At 34.7% G+C, this 20,192-nt stretch overlaps 2 protein-coding genes and 2 long non-coding RNA genes across 4 annotated transcripts in view; 1 reads left to right on the top strand and 3 right to left on the bottom strand.

Annotated features, from left to right (window-relative positions):
* LOC108359459 (uncharacterized) overlaps nt 1–6,732 on the bottom strand; it is a 60,019-nt gene extending 53,287 nt beyond the window's left edge. The window contains exons 1-2 of the long non-coding RNA XR_001846928.1: nt 6,666–6,732; nt 6,103–6,109 (exon numbers count right to left, since the gene is read on the bottom strand). This is a non-coding gene — a long non-coding RNA (uncharacterized LOC108359459). The remainder of the gene's footprint in view (nt 1–6,102; nt 6,110–6,665) is intronic.
* Nucleotides 1–6,808, top strand: part of LOC108359458 (uncharacterized) — a 67,339-nt gene extending 60,531 nt beyond the window's left edge. Inside the window, exon 3 of the long non-coding RNA XR_001846927.1 lies at nt 6,659–6,808. This is a non-coding gene — a long non-coding RNA (uncharacterized LOC108359458). The remainder of the gene's footprint in view (nt 1–6,658) is intronic.
* A 5,052-nt stretch (nt 6,809–11,860) lies between these two features.
* Nucleotides 11,861–13,251, bottom strand: LOC108359455 (lysosomal aspartic protease-like). The gene is made up of 2 exons (XM_017611333.1): nt 13,146–13,251; nt 11,861–13,082 (listed from the first exon to the last, which is right to left on the bottom strand). The coding sequence occupies exons 1-2, from the start codon at nt 13,201–13,203 to the stop codon at nt 11,953–11,955; spliced, it is 1,188 nt and encodes a 395-aa protein (XP_017466822.1). The 5' UTR covers nt 13,204–13,251; the 3' UTR covers nt 11,861–11,952.
* Nucleotides 13,252–14,919: 1,668 nt separating this feature from the next.
* On the bottom strand, nt 14,920–16,047 carry LOC108359456 (lysosomal aspartic protease-like). Its single transcript, XM_017611334.1, has one exon. The coding sequence runs from the start codon at nt 16,045–16,047 to the stop codon at nt 14,920–14,922; it is 1,128 nt and encodes a 375-aa protein (XP_017466823.1).
* Nucleotides 16,048–20,192: the final 4,145 nt, after the last annotated feature.

Genomic DNA, 20,192 nt, shown 5'->3' with positions numbered 1-20,192 from the left:
TTAAGAATTCTATACCATTTCTATGAAAAATAGTTTTTTCCCATATAAAATACATGGAATACTTTAAGCGCTTTGAGCGACCTCTACGTATTTTTTGATTTCCAAATGAAAAAAATAAATGAGGCTAAATTTTTTTCGGGATAGAACAATACTAGGAGTGACATTTTTGAACCACCCTAATTAACATACATACATACATATTCGCTCAATTGAAATTCCAGAAACTCGTTTATCAGCAATGTCACATTCTTCCGTGTTTGCAAATTCATACGAATGTGAATTTATAACCAGATAGACCTCTATCCATACATACATACATTTATGGTGTATGTAGGTATACTATAAAAGTGCTCACATAAATAGTTCAGGAATAATGAGTGAATGTCAAAGTGCACTTTAACCTTGAATTGCGTTTTATCATGAAAGTGACGGCACGCATCTACACAGCTACCGACATACAAAATACTCGTAAAAGTAGAAGTAGTAGTTGGCATACCAGACCAACTACATCAGCAGCAAGTGCGGTGCGCTTCCGTCAGTTTCAAACCAGCCGATAACTAACAAATTGCCAGACTCTTTGCTTTAATTGGACAGACAATGCGAAGGTTTGCGAAAAGTGTGGCATATGTGTAGATGTGTAGGCATAGGCTTCTTTTTTACGATGCCTGTTGCTCAATTTGATATCTCTAAAATTAAATTATGCTGAGTGTAAATATTGCGCGCCGATGAAGAACGCCTATAACCACTCACCCAGTTGGCAGCTGTTTTATCGACGCGCAGTCGTGCACATTTAGCTAAGGCCAGCACTGGTAGGTAAGGTTGTGTGCATACATACTAACATATACATATGTACATAAATTGATAAGTATGTATGTACATGTGTATGTATACATTTGCGTGCGTGACTACTAATGCAGTCTTGGTTTAATGGCACTCCCTCCTGCCACGGCCACTTTGGTGCTTTGATGGCGTAGGCTGCTCGTTCTCACTTAAAAGGTGTGTACCATCATTAAATACCGTTGCAGGGAGGTTGCTAGGCATGCGTGTATACCCAAAAGTATGTGTGTGCTGTCAGCTTTTCTTCACATGTGTCGATAAACGTGTCCTGCTGGCAGTAAAATAATATTTCTTAGAAAGTGTCTGGTAGTTGAGGGGCTAAAGGCATAAAATTCCTATCATTCATTGTGCTCTACGCACATTTGTCACGTGTTTTAGCTGCAAACGTTGAGGCGTGACTTGTTTGCGTGAGTTTGTTTGAATTGTGGGTTCATGTACATATGTATATACATACTTATAGTTAAGCAAAAGCGAATGTGAGTGTTGCTTTATGTATATTGCACATATGTATGTACTATATGTATGCCTATATACATACTACATATAAGGGAATATACATATTTATATACATTAGGCATATGACTGATTTTTATAAATTAAGTATACTTAAGGGAAGAGGTTGAGGAATGATAAAAAGATAACAAAAATAATGCGTTTGTCAAAATTTGGTAAAAAAAAGTTTCTGCAGGGAACTCAGCGAAAGAAAAGAATGTGTACTGAAAAAAAACATATATATTTGTGAATAGAAAAGAATCTGATATTTGGTCTACCTAATATAATAGTTTAGTTCTTATGGCAAGGACACTATTTAAGGCCCAATAGCGCTCACCTATTGCATTCTAACTGTACTCCCTCAATAACTATCACTCTCGAATGACAAAAAATTAGAACAATAAAGGTCCCTTGAGGATTCTTTTCACGTCAACACATCGGCAGCTTGCTTACTTTGACCGCATTAGGCTCTGTTACCCACCAAAATGTGTCAAAACCGTTTTAGCAAGCTTTGATTAGATCATCCTGTTGTAGAAGCTCCGGCTGGCCGCTTACCTATCTGAAAAGATATCTAAATGGACGTTCATTAATAGCCTTATTTAATTTGTCACAGGTTAAGACTGCTAATGAAGCAGCATGGAACACCTTTTGCCATCTGCCCATTTGGATTGAAAGTGTGGTGCTAGGTCCATAAATACCAGCACCCATTTTTTCATACATATTTGCATTGAGTAATAATATTCGAATATGGAAACAATAACAGGTCCAGCCTTGCTATATTTATTCACAATAGAATCTGTTTAAAGCCGCTCTGTATAAAAGTTGTGACTAGAAAGTCCAAGTCGAAGTTTAAGCTTCCTCGTGACAGCCGTGGCCTTAACGAAAATACATACAAATAGGAGTCTATCTTAAAAGTGACTCCAGCGCCACAGAGCTAAGCATGTTGCCAATGGTGAAGTGATGCAGTGCAGACATTTCAAAACTGGGCATATTTTTTTCTTAAAATTGGGAGTGCATTTTCGGTCATCCCATATCTTAATAGAAATTGTTGCCTATTGTAAAAATATAACACAAATTTTTGCTCATATGAAAAGTGAACATACATTTTTGGTGATCTTAAAACTGCTTAAAAACTTTTAGTCATATAAAAAACTAGATAGAAATCTGTGCTCATCTGAAAGCTTGACGTAAATTTTGGCTCATCAAAAACTAGGCAAAGTTTTTTTTTATTGGGCACCAATCTCTGTTCAACTAAACATTCGATTTAAATTTTGCTGATTTTTGAAAACTGTACATACATCTTTGTTCATCTAAAAGCTAAGCATACATTTCAACTCATCTCGAAACCGGAAAAAAATTCATGGTCATCTAAAAATGATCATAAATTTTTATCGTATTAAAATTTGACACAAAATTTTTTTTTCATTTAAAACTGGTCATAAATTGTTGATCATCAATATACTAGAAAGATTGATTGTTTTTTTTTTTTTTAATATTTTTATTGTGCTTTGTAGCACGATTATTTTATTAGAAAAAATGGAAAAAGCAACAAAGTTTAAGCGGTAGAAGTTATAGCAGCTATTTCGGGGATCACCACATCTCCTTATCAGACTTACTTTTTCTAGACTTCAGCAGGGATCGAATCCGCGTCATCGATGTACAAAGTCAGAAGCGTTAACCACTGAGCTATGCATACCCCATTAACTCGTGTTGCTAATTCATTTTCCTTATTCAACCCACTGCTATCAAGAGTGTAGCAGGTTTGCCGAAATTTGTCGATTTATCGTACCGAAGTTTTTGGAATGTTCAAAATATATCGAGTTATTGAAATCTCAAGGTTATATAAGTTTATCGAGTTATCACTATTTATCGAATTCTATACTCTGGTAACACGTGTGAAGTGTTATCGAAATTTGTCGATAGCTTTCGAAAATTTTGGGGCTATCAAAATTGACCGAGTTATTGAAATTTATGGAGGTATACGCGGTATACACGGTATACACGGTATATCGAATTATCGATTTATATCGATATATATATATACATATATATTTTTGAATTATATATATTTATAGAGCACTTGAAATGCACAATTATCGAAATTAGTCGAGGTATCGCAATTTGTTGATCGGATTATAGTACTTTTGAAATTCAGCGAATTATCGATATCTATCAAACTGTCGGAATTTATGGATAAACTGGAATATATCGGGTAAATTCCAAGTACTCCAACGACTTTCAAAAATATAAATAAATATATTTATATATTATATATTTATTTATATAAATTAAACGACTTGCTAAGTTAGAAATCTCTCTAAATTAGAAAAGCGGTGGAATTTGGACAGTAACTGGCACTCCTTTCATATCAACTCATTTTATCATTTTTCTAATCTATTCCAGGCGATTATTGTTTGTTCATTTGCCCTTTCCTTTCTGCAACTTAAAGTACCTAAAACATACAATACTTGTACTCGTCAGTTAAATAAAAAATCCTTCCACACTCACTCACGCACGCACTCACTCAACTGTTCTTATCAAACGTGCAACAACAACGACATGCGACGACAGACATTTCCGTTGAGACCGACTAGTCACTGTCAGTACCAAAGTCAATCCTTCACAATTCACTGTTCATCAACAAGTGAAGCAGCAGTAAATTGAAAAGCAGATAAAACTGATGCTGAAGGCCAAAGGCAAAGCAAAGAAACGGGTAATAAAAGAAACTGCTGGAAATTGAGGAGAAAAATCAGGTTGAATGAACAGCCAAATGGAACTCAGTATAGTCGCCAATAATTCTTAGAACCCTTGTAAGGAAATACTTACTATGTACACGTGTAGTTGCATACATATGTATGTATGTACACTTGCTTCCAGTTACGTATACGCCCCGTGGCGGGTTAACAAACATACTGTGTATGTATGTAGATTGCTTTAGGTTTGTATTAGCGTTGTTGTTCGTTATGCATGTCTGCAGTGAATATCTTTCACATGCCATTATTGAAGTATTCACAATTGGGATAATTTGCATGGCAACGTAGACATAAGGCAAATGAACTATCTATGTACAGCAAACATGTGCATTTGAATGCTGTGAAGGCCATAAAGCTAAGCCGATTTAGCATTGGAAAGTTAACGATGAAGAAAGTGGCACAAATATACAAACTTTATCGGCGCATCAAGTAGGTATATACATACATACATACGTATATTTTTTTCGTAGAATAGTGGTGCTTAGAACCAATTTTTTTTTTTATTTATTTGCGAACCTTTCGCATTATGAGAATGGATGTTCGGAAAATATATTACAGATATCAAAATTCTCGTAATTAAAATACAAAAAAGTGAATTTTTGTGCACGTTTGGTAGCTCATATTACCGAGCCCCAAACTCGGTGTGATAGGCCACCAAAGATATACCATATTTGTAGGCAAAATTAATTATTTTGGCTCATTCTTCGATCGCTAATCTTTCTATATTTTAAAATAACAAATAACAGGAATTTACTTTTCCTAGCGCGAGATGGAGACTCATTTAAATATGTATGTACATTAGACTGCATCACAAAAAACAGTTAAAGGTTTTCCACCGGGATTACAAAATTTATTATATTTTAAGACGTCCACCAAAATATTTCGAAAAAATATTAAGATTTACGTGAGCTGGAGCGATTTGAAAATATCCCTGAAAATGGAGTTTTTTATGAATACAAATAGTTTTTTAAAGAAAAAAAAAAACAAATCCCTTCAGACGACAAAACAGATGAAGCTTAACAAATCTGCATACAAATATTTAAAAATATTTTCAACGGAATCGTAATAATGAGATTTTTTATGCCGTTTTTTTAACGTTTTTCAAAGATTGATTTACGATAAACTTGAATAACTGGGCCAAAACTATTCTGATTTAGACTTGTGAGGTCTCAGTAGAAAGGTATTTTCTCACTCCTTTTATTTCTGTGTAAAAAGAAGTCTTTCGTGTTCCAATTTTTTTTTTTGCTCAGGCCAATGTTTATATCATTTATTTCTAGTTTGAGGTTGAAATATTTTTTGCAATCCCCAAAAGAAATATTGACCTTGTTATCGTTTGGCTCGGTAACTTAAATTTGTTAAGCACCACTGCTGTAAACGCACGAGGATTTTAGAATAGAACACACAAAAAACAACGCAGGGTGCAAAGTCATCGTGGAAATAGGGTAAAAATAAGATCTTACAATTCTGTTACTCTTTGGGCTTTTAATAGCCGAATTCAGCATCGGTGACAAAATTTTTTTTACTGACAAATTTAAACTGTGATAAGAATTTTTCAGTGATGCAGAATAGAGCCGTAAGTTTAGTTATGATTTGTTGTTTTTTTTTGATACGAAAAGTAAAAATTTTTGGTTTAAAACTGAAATTTGTAATTTAAAATTTAATTAAGAAATAAAGTGCATTTAAACTTTTTAGTAAAACTATAAAAGAAAAAGTGGGTCCTTCAGATCCCACGGCCGCCAAGGGTTAAATCTTTTTTTTTTTGCATAAACCTGAGAAACTATATGCCAATCTTTAAAAACATCATATTTTTTTAAATCATTAACCATCATTATTTTTTTCCGAAAAATGCGTAAAATTGACGATAGTGCAGAGCACATATCTACAAATACTTATGTATTGCTATATTGTTCAAAGAATTAATGAAACAAAAATATCTACAGTGGCGAAAATATTTAATATGGAAAATAAATTTTAGCATTCTTTGGCTATTTCTTGTAAGTAAAAATTTCAAAATTTCCACCAAAATGCTTGAGCTTTTTAATTGGATTTTTTGGAAAAATGTGCAAGTTTTATGTAGCTGGGACTTGCCGCTGAATTTTGGTATTTTTCGTTGTAGCGGACGGTGCTGATCTTTTTCTGCATGCAAAAAAAAAAAGTGTCAAACATATTTTGTATTCAAGAAAATGCGTGACCAAAATATTTTAAAAAATTAACGTCGCTTCAAACTTGCACTTTATTGCATTAAAATTTAATATGTTACAAAATTGTGTAAAAAAATCTATTAAAAAGTTTCAAATTTTGATGTATGTATGGTCCTTTGTTAAAATTCGTTTTTATAAATGTTTGAGATTTTGATTTACATGTTGCTTTTTTTTTTTGTAGTAAGCTATATTTTCCTAAAAAATAGTAAACAAGAAAAGTAGCCAAAATTTGCTAAAATATCCCTTCCGTTAAGTACCTCAAACTAAAATATGTATTAATTTTTGAGGTAAAACATATACTTTGATATATATTAAAATGATAAATACTTATGCGCATTTAATTAATAATTTTTTAATTTATTTTTATATTTTCAGCAGCCACCATTTCACCATGTAATTGTCAGAATGGAACACTTTACTGACACTTTTGATCTACCAATTGCACAACATTAGAGCCGAGTGCTTGCCCCTAATTTTCAGCTGCTTGGATTTTTTGCTCTTTAGCGTGGTTAATTTTCAATTGAGGTAAGTGTGTATTTGAATAGTCAGTTTCAATATTTAATAGTTTTTATATTAAAATTATTAAAATACGATTAGTAGAAACCAATTTGATATAACAATTTTTAATCAACAGCAATACCGTCATGCACAGCGTCCACAGCAGATAGCCATGATTTTGTAGGAATTTTTTTGGCTTACTGCTTATAATTTTCTGTTCTTAAATGTTTTTTAGTAGTTCTAGATCTATTTTGCAATGCTTAATTTTCTTTTCCCTGAGCGAGAGACATCTGGAGCAGAATTCTAATAGTTAGTTCAAGAATGATAGAATGAGCACGCGAAACAACAACAATCATCCTATTTATGCTATCTATTCACCATTCTAGACAGTATGCACCGGATCGTGAATACCCCTATGGAAATGTATATATGCACAAACATATGTACATATGTATGTATGATATTTTAAAGAAATTTTTGCTGAATGGCTTTACAAAAATAAAGTGTGTTCAATATGTACAACATAACTATAAACAAATGGCCTTATTCATAAAAAAACAAAGTGAGTTTGAAGAGCTTTATAAATTTACGTTGTCATACATTTTTCAATTAGTAAACCTTTTTTTAAATCTACTTAAAAAATTTTATGAATAAGGGCCAATATGTGTAAATTTGTATAAACAAAAGTGTATAAAATTGTATAAATTTGTATAAGGACAATTCCGTGTCAAATCGAGCAATGGTTGCAAGCGATCCCTTTCAATTTGGATGAAATTTGGTCAGATATTTTCTATCAACCTCTAATGAAGTTCCACCAACAGAAAAAAATAAAAAAAAAATGTTTGCAAAAGTTATGCGAAATTCAAAATTTCACTATTTTTTCTGTTTTCATGTTACCGTTTGCATTTAAATCAACGTAAATATGTATAGTATGCGAATAATATGCGTATTAAAAAAACAAAAATAGCTTTCTTGGTCTTTGTTTTTTTTTTTTGAGTATGTGCCTTTGTGATGATTATAAATGAGCCACACATACACATGCGCACATCTTTCAATTCGATTGCCATCTGCATTGAATGCAATTATTTTAATGGAAATTTTATTATTTTTGCTTACAGGTAAGCATGAAAATGCGTGTACGCAAAACCTTTACAGTAAATGCAAATACTATGTATGTATGTATTTAGGTATGGTGGTGCATTCATATGTAAATCTTTACAAAAAGCTATAAATTCTGAAATATGAATTATTGCTGACACTAAATGCTCTATTGTCTTTTTAAGTATTCATTTACACGGTGCATTAACAGTATTTCACACATGCATGCACACGCTGGCATTAAATGTATTGGCCATGTATCGTAGCCTACTTTTAGGCATTGGTTATAATGAATTTACAAATGTATTTATTTTGTTGTTTACTTATTTGAACTCGCTCGCCACGGCTGTACACAAAACAGTTTATTTGCCTACATTTGGATTAATTGCTTGTGGCTATACAATTTTAAATGCTGCAATACAATGGTATTAAATGTATATTTTTCTTGATTGCTTTTGGCTGATAATTTATTGTCGGTAAATTGTTTTCTATTATGCGCAGACATTTTTGTTTTTATTTTAATTTAAAATTTGAAATTGTCACTAAAGTGGGATTATATTATCGCACACAAATACTACCTGCGATTAAAATGCAGAGCTGCATTGTTTTCATTTGAAAGTGAACAAATTTATTACGAAGAATTACAAAAAAACTTTAACCTTAAAAGGGGTCAACATTTAACGTATTCTAGGGACGAGCCTGTCGACCGATAGGAGCTTTCAATGAGCCATATAATTCATAATTCGATTCGCAAAAACATACAGTGAGTCAAACAAGTGTTTTCGTGTTGATTTTTTTTAATACACCTATTTTTGGAAAATTCAACAAATTTACATCAAAATGTTACGCTTTATAATCTGAATTTTTAGAGAGGTTCTGTGTATGCTTTTTTATAGCTCATACAATTTTAGTGTAATGAAGTGCATGTTTAAACCGACTAACTATCAGAAAAAACTTTAATTAGTGGCAGCGTTTATGAATTAAAGAAAAAAAACAATTTTTTTTTGAACCACTCTAGTAGACGTGCGTTAAATGCGCTTGCAAGGAGATACGTCACCAATTTCGTATGTGTGCCAGGCCATAGAGTTGTGCCGGGCAACTGTGTTGTGGATGAACTGGAAAGGAAAGGCACCTTACTCTCAGCAATCTGTACAATCTTCCTACAAACACTGGCTGAAGAATAAATTTATCAAACGAGCAAATACAAGATGGTCTGTTGAACCCACGTGCAGAACTGCATGGCATATTTGGCCTAGGTTGGATAAGCGTAGATCTAACCCTCTACTCGGCTTGGGTCGGCCCACTGCTCCAGCATGTAATTGGAGTTCTGACACTGGGCAATGCGTAAAGGGAACCCAAGGATGTCGTTGCTACTAGTACTACTGTCGTAGCTGCCGTGGTAAGGAGGAAATCTGCCATCGTGTCTCCACTATTCCATTGAATGTTTGAATGAACTCGATTCAGCTAGTAGCTGCGATTCCGTGCGCTTCTTTAGGGCTACAATTTTGTTTTACTTCTAAGGTGTGAGAAGGGATGTAAGGAGTCTCTAATATGGCATCACCATGGGCCCACAGTGGCCTATATTGGCTGGATATAGCCAAGATAACCCAATCTTTTCCCACACGTTTTACCAACGCTGACGATACCTTCCCCTTCCGAATCTACCAGCATCGCGATCCGCGCTGTATACTTTCAGAGCTGAATCATTTCAGTTCATTCGTACGACACGACCAAGCCAGCTGAGTCTCTGCATTTTAATCTGCCGTATTATTTATGTTCATATTATTATATCGGAGCTCATATCGCTCCCTTCCATATAAAATGTGGGCAAAAATAGAATTCGGGACGGATTTAAATGAAAATTCGCATCTTAGTAACATTGAGGACGATAAATTCAAAAAATGCAATTGGTTTTTGGATAACTTTCATACCTTCACTGTAAATGTTTGAAGTTGAAAATTTGGGCTCTTGTGGCTTTTACATAGATAGGTATGTACATATAGTTCGCTCTATTTTCAAAATTGAGGTGTCAAGTTAGGCTTGGCCTGTGCAATAAAGTTTTTCAATTTTGAAAAGGGTTGCCACCTGTTAAAAATTTTATTAAAATAATTTAATAAGTTAAATGAATTAGATATTAAAATGTGGGTATAAAGTGAACTAGTTTTGAAAATACTTTGCCTCTAAATGACACGTAGAAGGGTTGCCACGTGTTTAAAAAATCAAATACACTTTAATTGAAGGAATAAGGTAACTGAAATATGTATATCAATATGAGCAGCAGACAAATAAAAAAATTTGACATATTTAGCAAGAAATAAGTGGAGAGTAAAAACATTCCTGAGTTAATTTAAGAGTCCAGTAATTTAAAAGGAATGTAATCAGAACAAATTACTGATTGGCTATCTATGTATTTGTAATAAAACAGCAAATACGATGGCGTAATCCTATGGTTTGACGTAATTATTATTTTAGTTAAACTAAATTCGAATTTACAAGCAGGTGGCAACCCTATTCGTAATATTTTTAAGCTAAAACCTTCTTAAACCTCTTTCGTCTGACTCCCTTATGGTGATACTTATCTATTTCAATTACGTCATTCCCTGAACTCAAGTGGAATTTGATTTTTTAAACAGGTTGCAACTCTCTATATGTATTTAAGAAATAAACCCTTTTCATACACATTTCGATTGGTACCCATCTCTTAATAATTCATTTAACTTATAAAAAAATTTGAATCTAATGTTTTAACAATCTAGCTTTTTAACAGGTGGCAACTCTTAAAAAAAAAATAAACATTCTATTGTCCACAGGTTAAGCTTTTTAAGCTGACACTTCATTTTTGAAAATGAAACAAATCGTGCAGATCTCAAGGCACTGACCAAAAATGAAAATGAATTATTTTATGCATTAGCGAAAAATTCATTACTTCAGAAAGTGCAAAAAATGAGCAGGTTTTTATTTCTTCTTTTGAAAGCTAAAAGCCCGTACTATTTAGTAAAATAATAAAAAATAACCGATTTTTACATATATTTTTTATTCATTCCATTAAAATTTAGCATTTTTTGAAATTTTGTTTAAAGAAATTGTTTTTTTTTTGGAACACCGTAGGGACACCCTGTCTTTAATTTTATTCCAAAATTTTAATTCCTGTAATTCTCTACCATCTATATGGAAACTAAAAACGTCAAACCAACATTTTATTTCAAAGAATATATTTTTGAAATCTTTTTCTGTGAAGAGCTTACGCCTGGCTATGCTTTTATTAAAATTCTTAGTATAGAAGTTGTCGACTTTAGTGGCTTCCTGGCGGAATATAATTAATTTTTTAGGGATATGTCTGTTTAATTATTTTTAGTGGATAAATAGTCTTTACAAAAATACCAAATAAGTTCACATTAAAGATAATGAATTTTTCGATTTAAGCCTACTTAGGCGGCACTGTGCGGTGGGATGAAAAAATTTCGGTTGAATTTATTGTCAGGCGAAACTAAGGATCGATTATATTTCATGCAGGCCATCTACAAGATACCTATGTAGGTATGGGTGGCTGGTACTATTCACATCTACGAAATTGCGCTGTATTGAAACGCTTCTCTCCAATACGTTTTATTACAATTTCAGTGTAATTTTATGGTAAATTTAATTAGCGTTCCATAGGCTTTTATTTAACTTAAAAAGCCTATGTAAGGTGTCCCATCAAAATTTGCATTTATGCGCAGATGGATGTAAAAGCTCTGAGTTAAGAAAGAGTTGAATATTTTTTTTTGTATTACACCATTAAAGGCTGCTTTTTGTAAATAAATAAATAAATAAATAAAAAGGTATTGCGCATTTGAGATTATAATTAGCAGAACACTAATAAGCAATGCCCCCTTGCATGGTTCCTTCTCGAAACTAGTAGCAGTTCTTCAAGAGATTTACAAATCACAAACATGGCAAACTCACATCTCCGATAACCCATTCAAATATCTAAAACTTATATTTAATTGGACATTTTTTTATTGTGTTTTATATGTACAATAATACTTCAAATAGTTCCGACAATTCCTTATCGGCAACCCAATTGAACAGCTTTAAGCGACTGGCGCGAAGCCAATGCGGCTGTTACCCAAATCGAATTCGGTGTAGTAGAGACCAATGAAGATATCACCCAAGATCCAGAAATTGGTGCCCATGTAGCTAACGGCTGGGGAGCACTCACCGGCGTCATTGAGAATATATTGCGAAGCTGGCACCAAGAAACTGTTGCCACCAATAACGAACACCATATCGGGCAGCGAGTCGATAAGTGAGCAATCGACCACTCCATCATAGTCGGGATCAACAACACTCATGAAGACAGAGTAAGCATTGTAGGGTGCAACGATGAGGGAGGTGCCCGTATCGGCGATGGCTTGGCAACCTTCACCGCACATGGTTTGTCCACCAATGGTGGCGCCACCCAAGCTGAATTGCCAGTAGCCTTGCTGAGAGATGGGTACATAAGTGAGTCCACCTTGGTAGTAGCTGGGATCAGAGCCGCCCAAGATCATTTCACCACCCTGGTCGGAGGTGCCTTCACGCGCCAGGTAGAAGGAAAATACATCATTATTCACCAGACCTTGATTCCAGATGTTGTAGAAGGGCGGCACAACATTGTCCACTGCGATCGATTGAAATGCCATGCCCATAATACCATCAAAGTTCGAGTTTACGAAGCTAGTGCCAGGTTCTTGTATAGCTTCAGCAAATACTTGGTTTTGAATGGTGAGACCAGCAACGCTTACTGTGTCCTGCGACAAGAAACCACTCAAACTGCCGCTTCCATATTGAATGGAGAAGCTTTCGCCATTAGCCACATAGGTGCTGGAGGCGCTTGAGTCGTATTGATTGTGGTCTTGACATGCTTCGTTACTATCGGGGCAGGTGGATGATGGCACCCACAGATTTGAGGAACCAGTATCGAAGAGCACTAAGAATTCCTGCGCTGGTGTGCCAATGGTGATCTTGCCATAGTAGGACAGATTCAGCTCATTATCCAGCTCTTCGGAAACGCTGCGTGGTCTGGCAACATTGTATTTTGCGCGCAAAAAGTTGGTTTCGGCTTCGACAGAACTGCGAGTCCTCCGATAATTGGGGTTCTTGTAGATTGGGACGCGCACCAAATTGGCCGAGGCCAGGGCGGCGCAAATTGTAAGGAATACCAAGAACTTGAACATTTTTGCTGTAAGGAGGAAATGGTTGCTTGTTAGAATATATATAAAATATAAAATTGCTATTTGCTTACCACTCGGGGTTAGTTGGAATGACGTACAGCACGGGGCAATGATATAAAACCATGCCATAAATTTTCATTTCTAAGGCTTTTATAGTCGCGTTTAGGAGATGCAGTGCGCTGTCATAATGGCTTTGCTTTATTATTACATTCCTTATCAGTTGAAACTAATTAGCTACTCGAAACTTAATGCTGGGAAGAAACTTAAGCTGAATTGCTTTTGGTTTATTTATTTTGATTTTTTTACGGTGTGAACATGTTGAGGTAACTAATATATATTTCAGTGACATTAAGTGATTCTTAAGTTAGTATTATGAACTTTTTTTTGCTTGATAAGTGTCGCGGCTTTTGGTGCGTTGGTGTTGATTGCAGTAATTAGTTAGCTAACCATTTTAGTAGCGTCGTAGTGGGGTAGCGGGTGATAAGATATGCACAAAATAAAATACATTTATTTATTTTTATTAATGCGCTTCATTGAGTACATTTTAACACATTGAGTAGCGAGCTAATTTGAGTTGAAATGAAAATTGAAACAAAAGGTTTTTCGAATATATGAATCATAAAAAAATTGCATGTAGTGTCGCACCAAAGCGAACGAAAAGGTCAAATGTGGCACTCAGGGAGGTACTAGATGCTATACATAAATAAAAAAATGAATAAAAATTTTGTTATGGAGCTCCTTAAACCTACTGCCTTTGTCATCCGTATTAAAAAATTTAATTTAACTTATAAATTAAACTGAATGTGTTTTTTTTTACAGGTGGCAACCCGCTATTAAAATGTTTTCAAAATTATGTTTTCTTAAGCGGCTTTAATTTCACATCCTCCTTTGTTTGACACCCATATTTTAATATTTTAGCGTATTAATTGAACTGAAATTGAATTTTTCACAGGTGGCAACGCCCTGCGAAAATACGTTTGCTATATAGCTGTTTAAACCTACTACATTTGTCATCATGATTAAAAAATTGTATTAACCTTATAAATTAAACTGAATTTTACTTTTTTACAGGTGGCAACCCTCTATTGAAATGTTTTTAAAATTATGTTTTCTTAAACGACTTTAATTTCACATCCTCCTTTGATTGACATCCCTATTTTAATATTTTTTTCAACGTAATAATTGAATTGAATTTGTCACAGGTGGCAACGCTCCTTAAAAATACTTTTGCTATATAGTTGCTTAAACCCACTGCCTTTTTCGTCTGTATAAAAAAATTAAATTTAACTTATAAATTATAATGAATTTGACTTTTAAACAGGTGGCAACCCTACTAAAATGTTTCAATTATTCATTTGGTATCCATGTGATAAGGCTCAACATCACCTAAAGCCCTTTTTGTTACAGCTGCATGTTATTCGATGAGATAAAGTCATCGCAGCATAAGCTAAAAAGCTGGAAGTTTAAATACCTTGGGGCCCACTTATTGTTCACACCTAGTGAACCTTTTGAAATTCTCTGCTTAACCATTTCGTAGTTAGAACATTCAAACATCTAACTACCTTTTTGTTAAAAAATATCAAACAGTTAGGAGTTTAGCGGTCAATAACATCTAACGTTAATTCTTACTGTAGGTCTCTGGCAGAAAGGGCAGTGCTTCAAGAAGTTGTTTTTTGGTTTAAATTGCTTTAACGTAAATATTTACTATGTAAAAACACTTCCCGAAAACCAAACCGTGACCAAAGGATAAAAAATTAAAACAAATAAAAATTATAACTATTTTGCTTACCAAAGGTTTATTCATAGAGAAAAATTTGAATTTCCTACACGAAAATATATGCGCAATTAGGCGACAGGCGCGAAACCAATACGATTTTTGCCGATATCGAATTCAGTGTAGTAGAGACCAATAAAGATATCACCCAAGATCCAGTAATCAGTTCCAATATAACTGATAGCAGAGTAGCAATAACCGTTATCCTCAAGAATGTACTGCGACGCTGGCAAGGGGAAAGCTTTACCGCCTATAAGGAATTCTATGTCACCCAGAGAGCCGATGAGCGCGCAATCGACCAGACCCTTGTTGTTGGGATTAACAATGCTAGCAAATTTTTTGTAGGCACCTAGGGGAGCAATAATTTGCGAGGTGCCTGTGTCGGCAATGGCCTGGCAACGGTAACCGCAAAGGCTTTTGCCAGCAAGGGTGACTCCACCTAAACTGAATTGCCAATAGCCCTGCTTAGAGACTGACACGTAGGTGAGTGATCCGTGGTAGTAGCTGGAATCGGAGCCGCCTAAGATCATTTTACCACCTTGGGTTGAGCTGGTGTTGCGTGCCAAGTAGAAAGAGAATACATTCTTGCTCACCAGACCTTGTGACCAAATGTTGTAGAAAGGTGGCACAACGCTGCCCCTTGCGAGATTTTTGTGTGCCAAGCCAAAAATACCATCGAATTTCGACTGAATGAAGTTGGGGCCAAGCTCGTTAGTAGCCTGAGCAAATACTTGATTTTGAATCGTGAGTCCAGCTATTCTCACTGTATCCACTGACAGGTAACCGGATAAACTACCTGTGCAGTATTGGATGAAGAATTTTTCGCCATTAGCCACATAGGTGCTGGAAGCGCTCGAATTATATTTGTTGTGTTTTTGACAGGCTTCGTTGCTATCCGAACAGTTGGATGATGGTACCCATAAGGTTGAGGAACCTGTATCGAAAAGCACCATGAACTCTTGGGCCGGTGTGCCAATGGTGATTTTGCCATAGTATGCCAAATTGTAATCATTGGTCAATTCCTCGGAAGCAGTGTTTGCAGCGTATCTGGTGCCATATTTGTAGCTCAAAAAATAGATTTCATTTTTCAGTGATTTTATACTCCTGCTATGATTGGCATGCTTGTAGACTGGGACGTGTATCAAATTGGCGGAGGCTAAGGCAATATAAATGGTAAAGAACGTGAAGAACTTGAACATTTTGGCTGTTGAATAGAAAAAAAAGAAAAAGTTTAAGAAAGTATTTGTATAAGTGTGGTGAAGCTATATAAAATGTGTTTAGTTCTTACTTACATATCAGTAAATGCTATAATATGGATCAAACCGACTGAAGGTTTTGCACGCTGTTTTTATAGTCAAACTAAGATACTTTGTTTGAACAGCTTTGTCTTCGCAATCCATTATCCGTACTTGAAAAAGAGAAGAGCCAAATTGTTACTTGGTAAATAATAATATTTAGTATTTTAGCGCTTACACTTTTGCTGGGTGTTTGGCCTAGCTTGTGCTCCCATTTGTGGTGTGCGTACTGATGTTATAATAAGAAATGAAGACAATTACAATTTTACACCATCTCCGACCGGCAAATGGTTTGAAAAAACAAAAACTTTTTCTAATTAATTAAGATGTTTCACGGACTAGGAATCGAACCCAAGACATACGGAGCGGTAGTACGATCCTCTAACCACTCAGCTCAGTAGTTTCCTCTCCGAATATTGCCAAAATTTAGATAAGTATGTACAAATGTATGTGAAAGAGTTGTATAGAAGAGCAAAAAACTTATAATACATAATTTCTTCGAGAGCAGCTTATCTTAAGCTAACAAATAAACTCACCAAGCCATTCTTTTCTGATGGATCACAGCGCTTAACAGTGTGTACTTAACCCGCTCACGGCCCTATATCAACACTCAAGAAATAAGAGAGTGGAATACGAAAACAACGTATTTTTTTCTAAATATTAAAAAACTTTATGTGGAAGAGTACAAGTATGGAGAGCAAAAAACTTTCAACAATAATCAACTTTCGAGACTATACGTAAAAGCTCCGCTAGGGTACGCTACCCGGCGACCTTCGTCTCGCCCAAATTTAATATTTGACTGAACACTTTCACCAATTATTCACTTAAAGACTTCCAGTGGCACACTTATCTGCTTTTATGGTTTTGTGGTCATCAGAAGGCATAACTTCCATTGCCATTTTAAATAACCTAACCAAAGCTTTGTGTCCGTGACGAAGTTCTTGCAATTTTGTAATGGTTTGACGTTTCATAGCACAGTTAGTCGCACAACACTGATCGATCTCGATGTCAGAGTTGTCAACGAGTTGCAGTTTCGCGAGCCAATGTTTCATTTTCTGATCGGCGAATGGTTTACGAATACTAAATGTAAAATGTCGAAATATTCAAATTACCTTCGAAGCAATCGAACCATATTCGCAAAAGAAATGTACGCGCCAGATTTTCTCATTCAGTTTTGTCGCGAGTTTCGCCCGAAATTTGTTCATCCGCCCGTAGTGAAACGAAAAGTGAATCTGTTCGCGCAAAATTAAACTCATGATAAGGTTGATTTTGTATTTTTAAACAAAATTCCATCATACGTTTTTCATGTCCGGCACCTATAAATGGAATCGGTTATAATTTGCAACACAATCTAACCGAATCTAGCCAACATAACTGTTTAGCAGTGATACAATTTTGAACCTGGGAACTATTTTAATTGTAATATGTATAACGATCAAAATTAAGGAAATAAAAAATTTCGAGTACAAAATTTTTGGAGAATCCGTTTTTTTTTTAATTTTCCTTGGTAAGAGACAAACACAACAAAAAGACAGCTCACATATGTAGGACAATCCATTTTAGAGCTATGCTCGGTATTACGTAAGCAACTTTGTTTTATACAAATATAAAGATATACATTTTTACATAGTTGGCAACCCTCTTCAAAATTATTACTTCTGTTGAAGACTGCATTCAAATGCCTTTCATTCTCTGAACAATTGAGTCAATATATATTTAAGTCCAAAAAATTTTAAGAGGTTGGCAACCCTATTAAAAAGTATTAATTTTTGCATCTTTATGAGCTTTCCCCACTCATTTAATTTGACAGAAAAATACCTTTTACAAATATGTATATAGGTTTGTAAACAAAAAAGACACTGAGAAAAGCTAGGCGCCGCTTTTCAAAGAAACACTTGCATAAGTATCCTGGCATATCGCTACCTAAAGGTGAAAAGGTGTCAAGTCCATTTTTTTTAATTTAGTTTTTGACGCAGAATGGAAAGTAATACATAACTACATTGATTTTTCGTATCTCCTGAACAATTTCAAAATATGGACTTGGCACCTTTCCCCCTTAGGTAACGATAGGATTTTCTGTTGACTTAAAAATTTTTTTACTTTTAATATCTAATATACCAAAACAAAAGGCTGCGTGTGCATTTCACGCAAGACTGAAGTGAAATTTATTCTTTCTATTACCCATAAACCTCACCATATTTTATGTACGAGTACTTTTCTACACAATCGGGAGCAATTATCTTAATTTTAATCTCAATCTCAATCTCAAGTTTAATCTTAATTTACAAATTAATCTTCATCTTTATTATTAACTTCATTATTATCTTTATCTTAATCTTAATTTCTAGCTTAATCTTAATCATATACTTAATCCTAATCTTTAGTCATAAACTAAGTCTTAATCGTATGCTTAATTTTAATCTTTATCTTAATCTCATCTTAATCTAATCTCCATCTTAGTCTCAATCTTAACCTTAATCCTAATCGTAATCTTAGCCTTAACATTAATCTTAACCTAAATCTTAATCTTAATCTTGACCTTAATCTTAATCTTATCTTAATCTAATCTTAATTTTAATATTAATCTTTATCTCGATCTTAATATTAATCTTAATCATAATCTTAGTTTCAATCGTCATCTAAATCTTAATATTAATCTTAATCCCAATCTCAACTTTAGATCAACTTTAATCTGAATCTTAAGCGATTTATCTTAATCTTAATTAAAATCTTAGTTTTAATCTTATTCCATAGAAAATATAAAGCTATCTGACAAGATCAAATACTTGGGTTTGGTCCTTGACAAAAAATTGTCGTGGAGCCCAAATTTCGAGAAGAGGCAAGGAGGGCATCAGTGACCTTATACTGCTGTATGTGAGCTATTGGAACGAGGTAGTGTGTTTTGCCTAAAGCTGTATCCTCGCTCTACGAGACCTATTATGTTTTATGGCGCCCTAAGTTGGTGGAACTCACTGGAAGGTGATCTTGAAATGTTATCGCCGGATAGAGGGCGGCTGGGTGAACCATTGATCATATGTTTTTGCACACTTCGAAAGATGAGCCTCATGTCAACTCAGTGAGCGCTAAGTGAAAACTAGGACATGCAAGGTCATTCTGATTGTCGGTAGACAGGGGGCTGTCACTCTTGACGGGAATTTTGACGTGTCACTGACCAATCGGTATTCACGCAATAAGGCTGAACTTATTGACTGATGCTGTATATCACAGTTGTCCGGAAGATGATGAGGTGATAGTACACCACACTACTGATCGACACTACCTTCTTAAGTGCCTAGCGTTTGCGAAGCTAAGGTTGAAGTGCTTTGGCTCTTTTTAATAGTCCCGAGGAGCTCTGGTGCTTAAAGATCAGTATCGTAATTACATAATAGGATCGAGGAATTTTTTCGATTAAGCATCGGGTGCCGGACAGCATGTGGTATTGTAAAGGACAATCTCCTAATTGTCTAAGTGAGTCCCTGACATATGGGGCTGCCACCTAACCTAACTTAACTGTAGATTTTTAATCGAAAAGTGAAAACTTTAAGCAAAATTTCTTAGGCTGATCCTATTTTGGTTGTGCCCCTAAACAAAAGCGCGAGATCTACACCATGGCATCTTTTGCCAACGGCCCTTTAAAGCTCTTGGAGCCGGCTTTCAAAAAGCAAGCTTTTTATTTAGAACACATTTGCGAATTACCAAAGTAGCTTGTTTACTTTAATATTTACCGATTTTTTGGTTTTCGCGGGTTATTCTCTAAGCTCCCACTTTTATATTGATTCAGTTCAATGCCCCTCTCACTTTTTAATCTATATATTAATACGCTAACGAAATCCCATACAAATCTATTCCTCCCTACTGCTCCTATGTTTCTCAACCGATTTGAATGATTTTTCTTTTGTTCGAAAGGTATTTCAAAGGAGAGGTGCGCATTTTGTTTGTTTTTTCAGTAGGTGGAGTAGGAGTGGAGTTATTCCGAAAAACTTCATTTATGGTCCGATTTGCTTCAAATTCAAAATACGTATTACTAACATCAATAGAAATACACCTGC

The sequence above is a fragment of the Rhagoletis zephyria genome, unplaced genomic scaffold (genome assembly GCF_001687245.7).
Source record: "Rhagoletis zephyria isolate East Lansing unplaced genomic scaffold, Rhagoletis_zephyria_1.1 Rzeph_scaffold_00395, whole genome shotgun sequence".
In the NCBI taxonomy this organism is placed as follows: Eukaryota; Metazoa; Arthropoda; class Insecta; order Diptera; family Tephritidae; genus Rhagoletis; species Rhagoletis zephyria.
Note: the sequence above shows the minus strand (reverse complement) of the source record. Positions and strands in the feature narration are given on the sequence as shown.

What these genes read in the sequence shown, in the direction of transcription:
- LOC108359455 (XM_017611333.1), bottom strand. Translation starts at nt 13,203, where the DNA reads ATGGCATGGTTTTATATCATTGCCCCGTGCTGTACGTCATTCCAACTA. An exon ending in ATTCCAACTAACCCCGAGTG is followed by an intron (nt 13,083 to 13,145) that starts GTAAGCAAATAG and finishes TCCTCCTTACAG; the next exon opens with CAAAAATGTTCAAGTTCTTG.
- LOC108359456 (XM_017611334.1), bottom strand. Translation starts at nt 16,047, where the DNA reads ATGTTCAAGTTCTTCACGTTCTTTACCATTTATATTGCCTTAGCCTCC.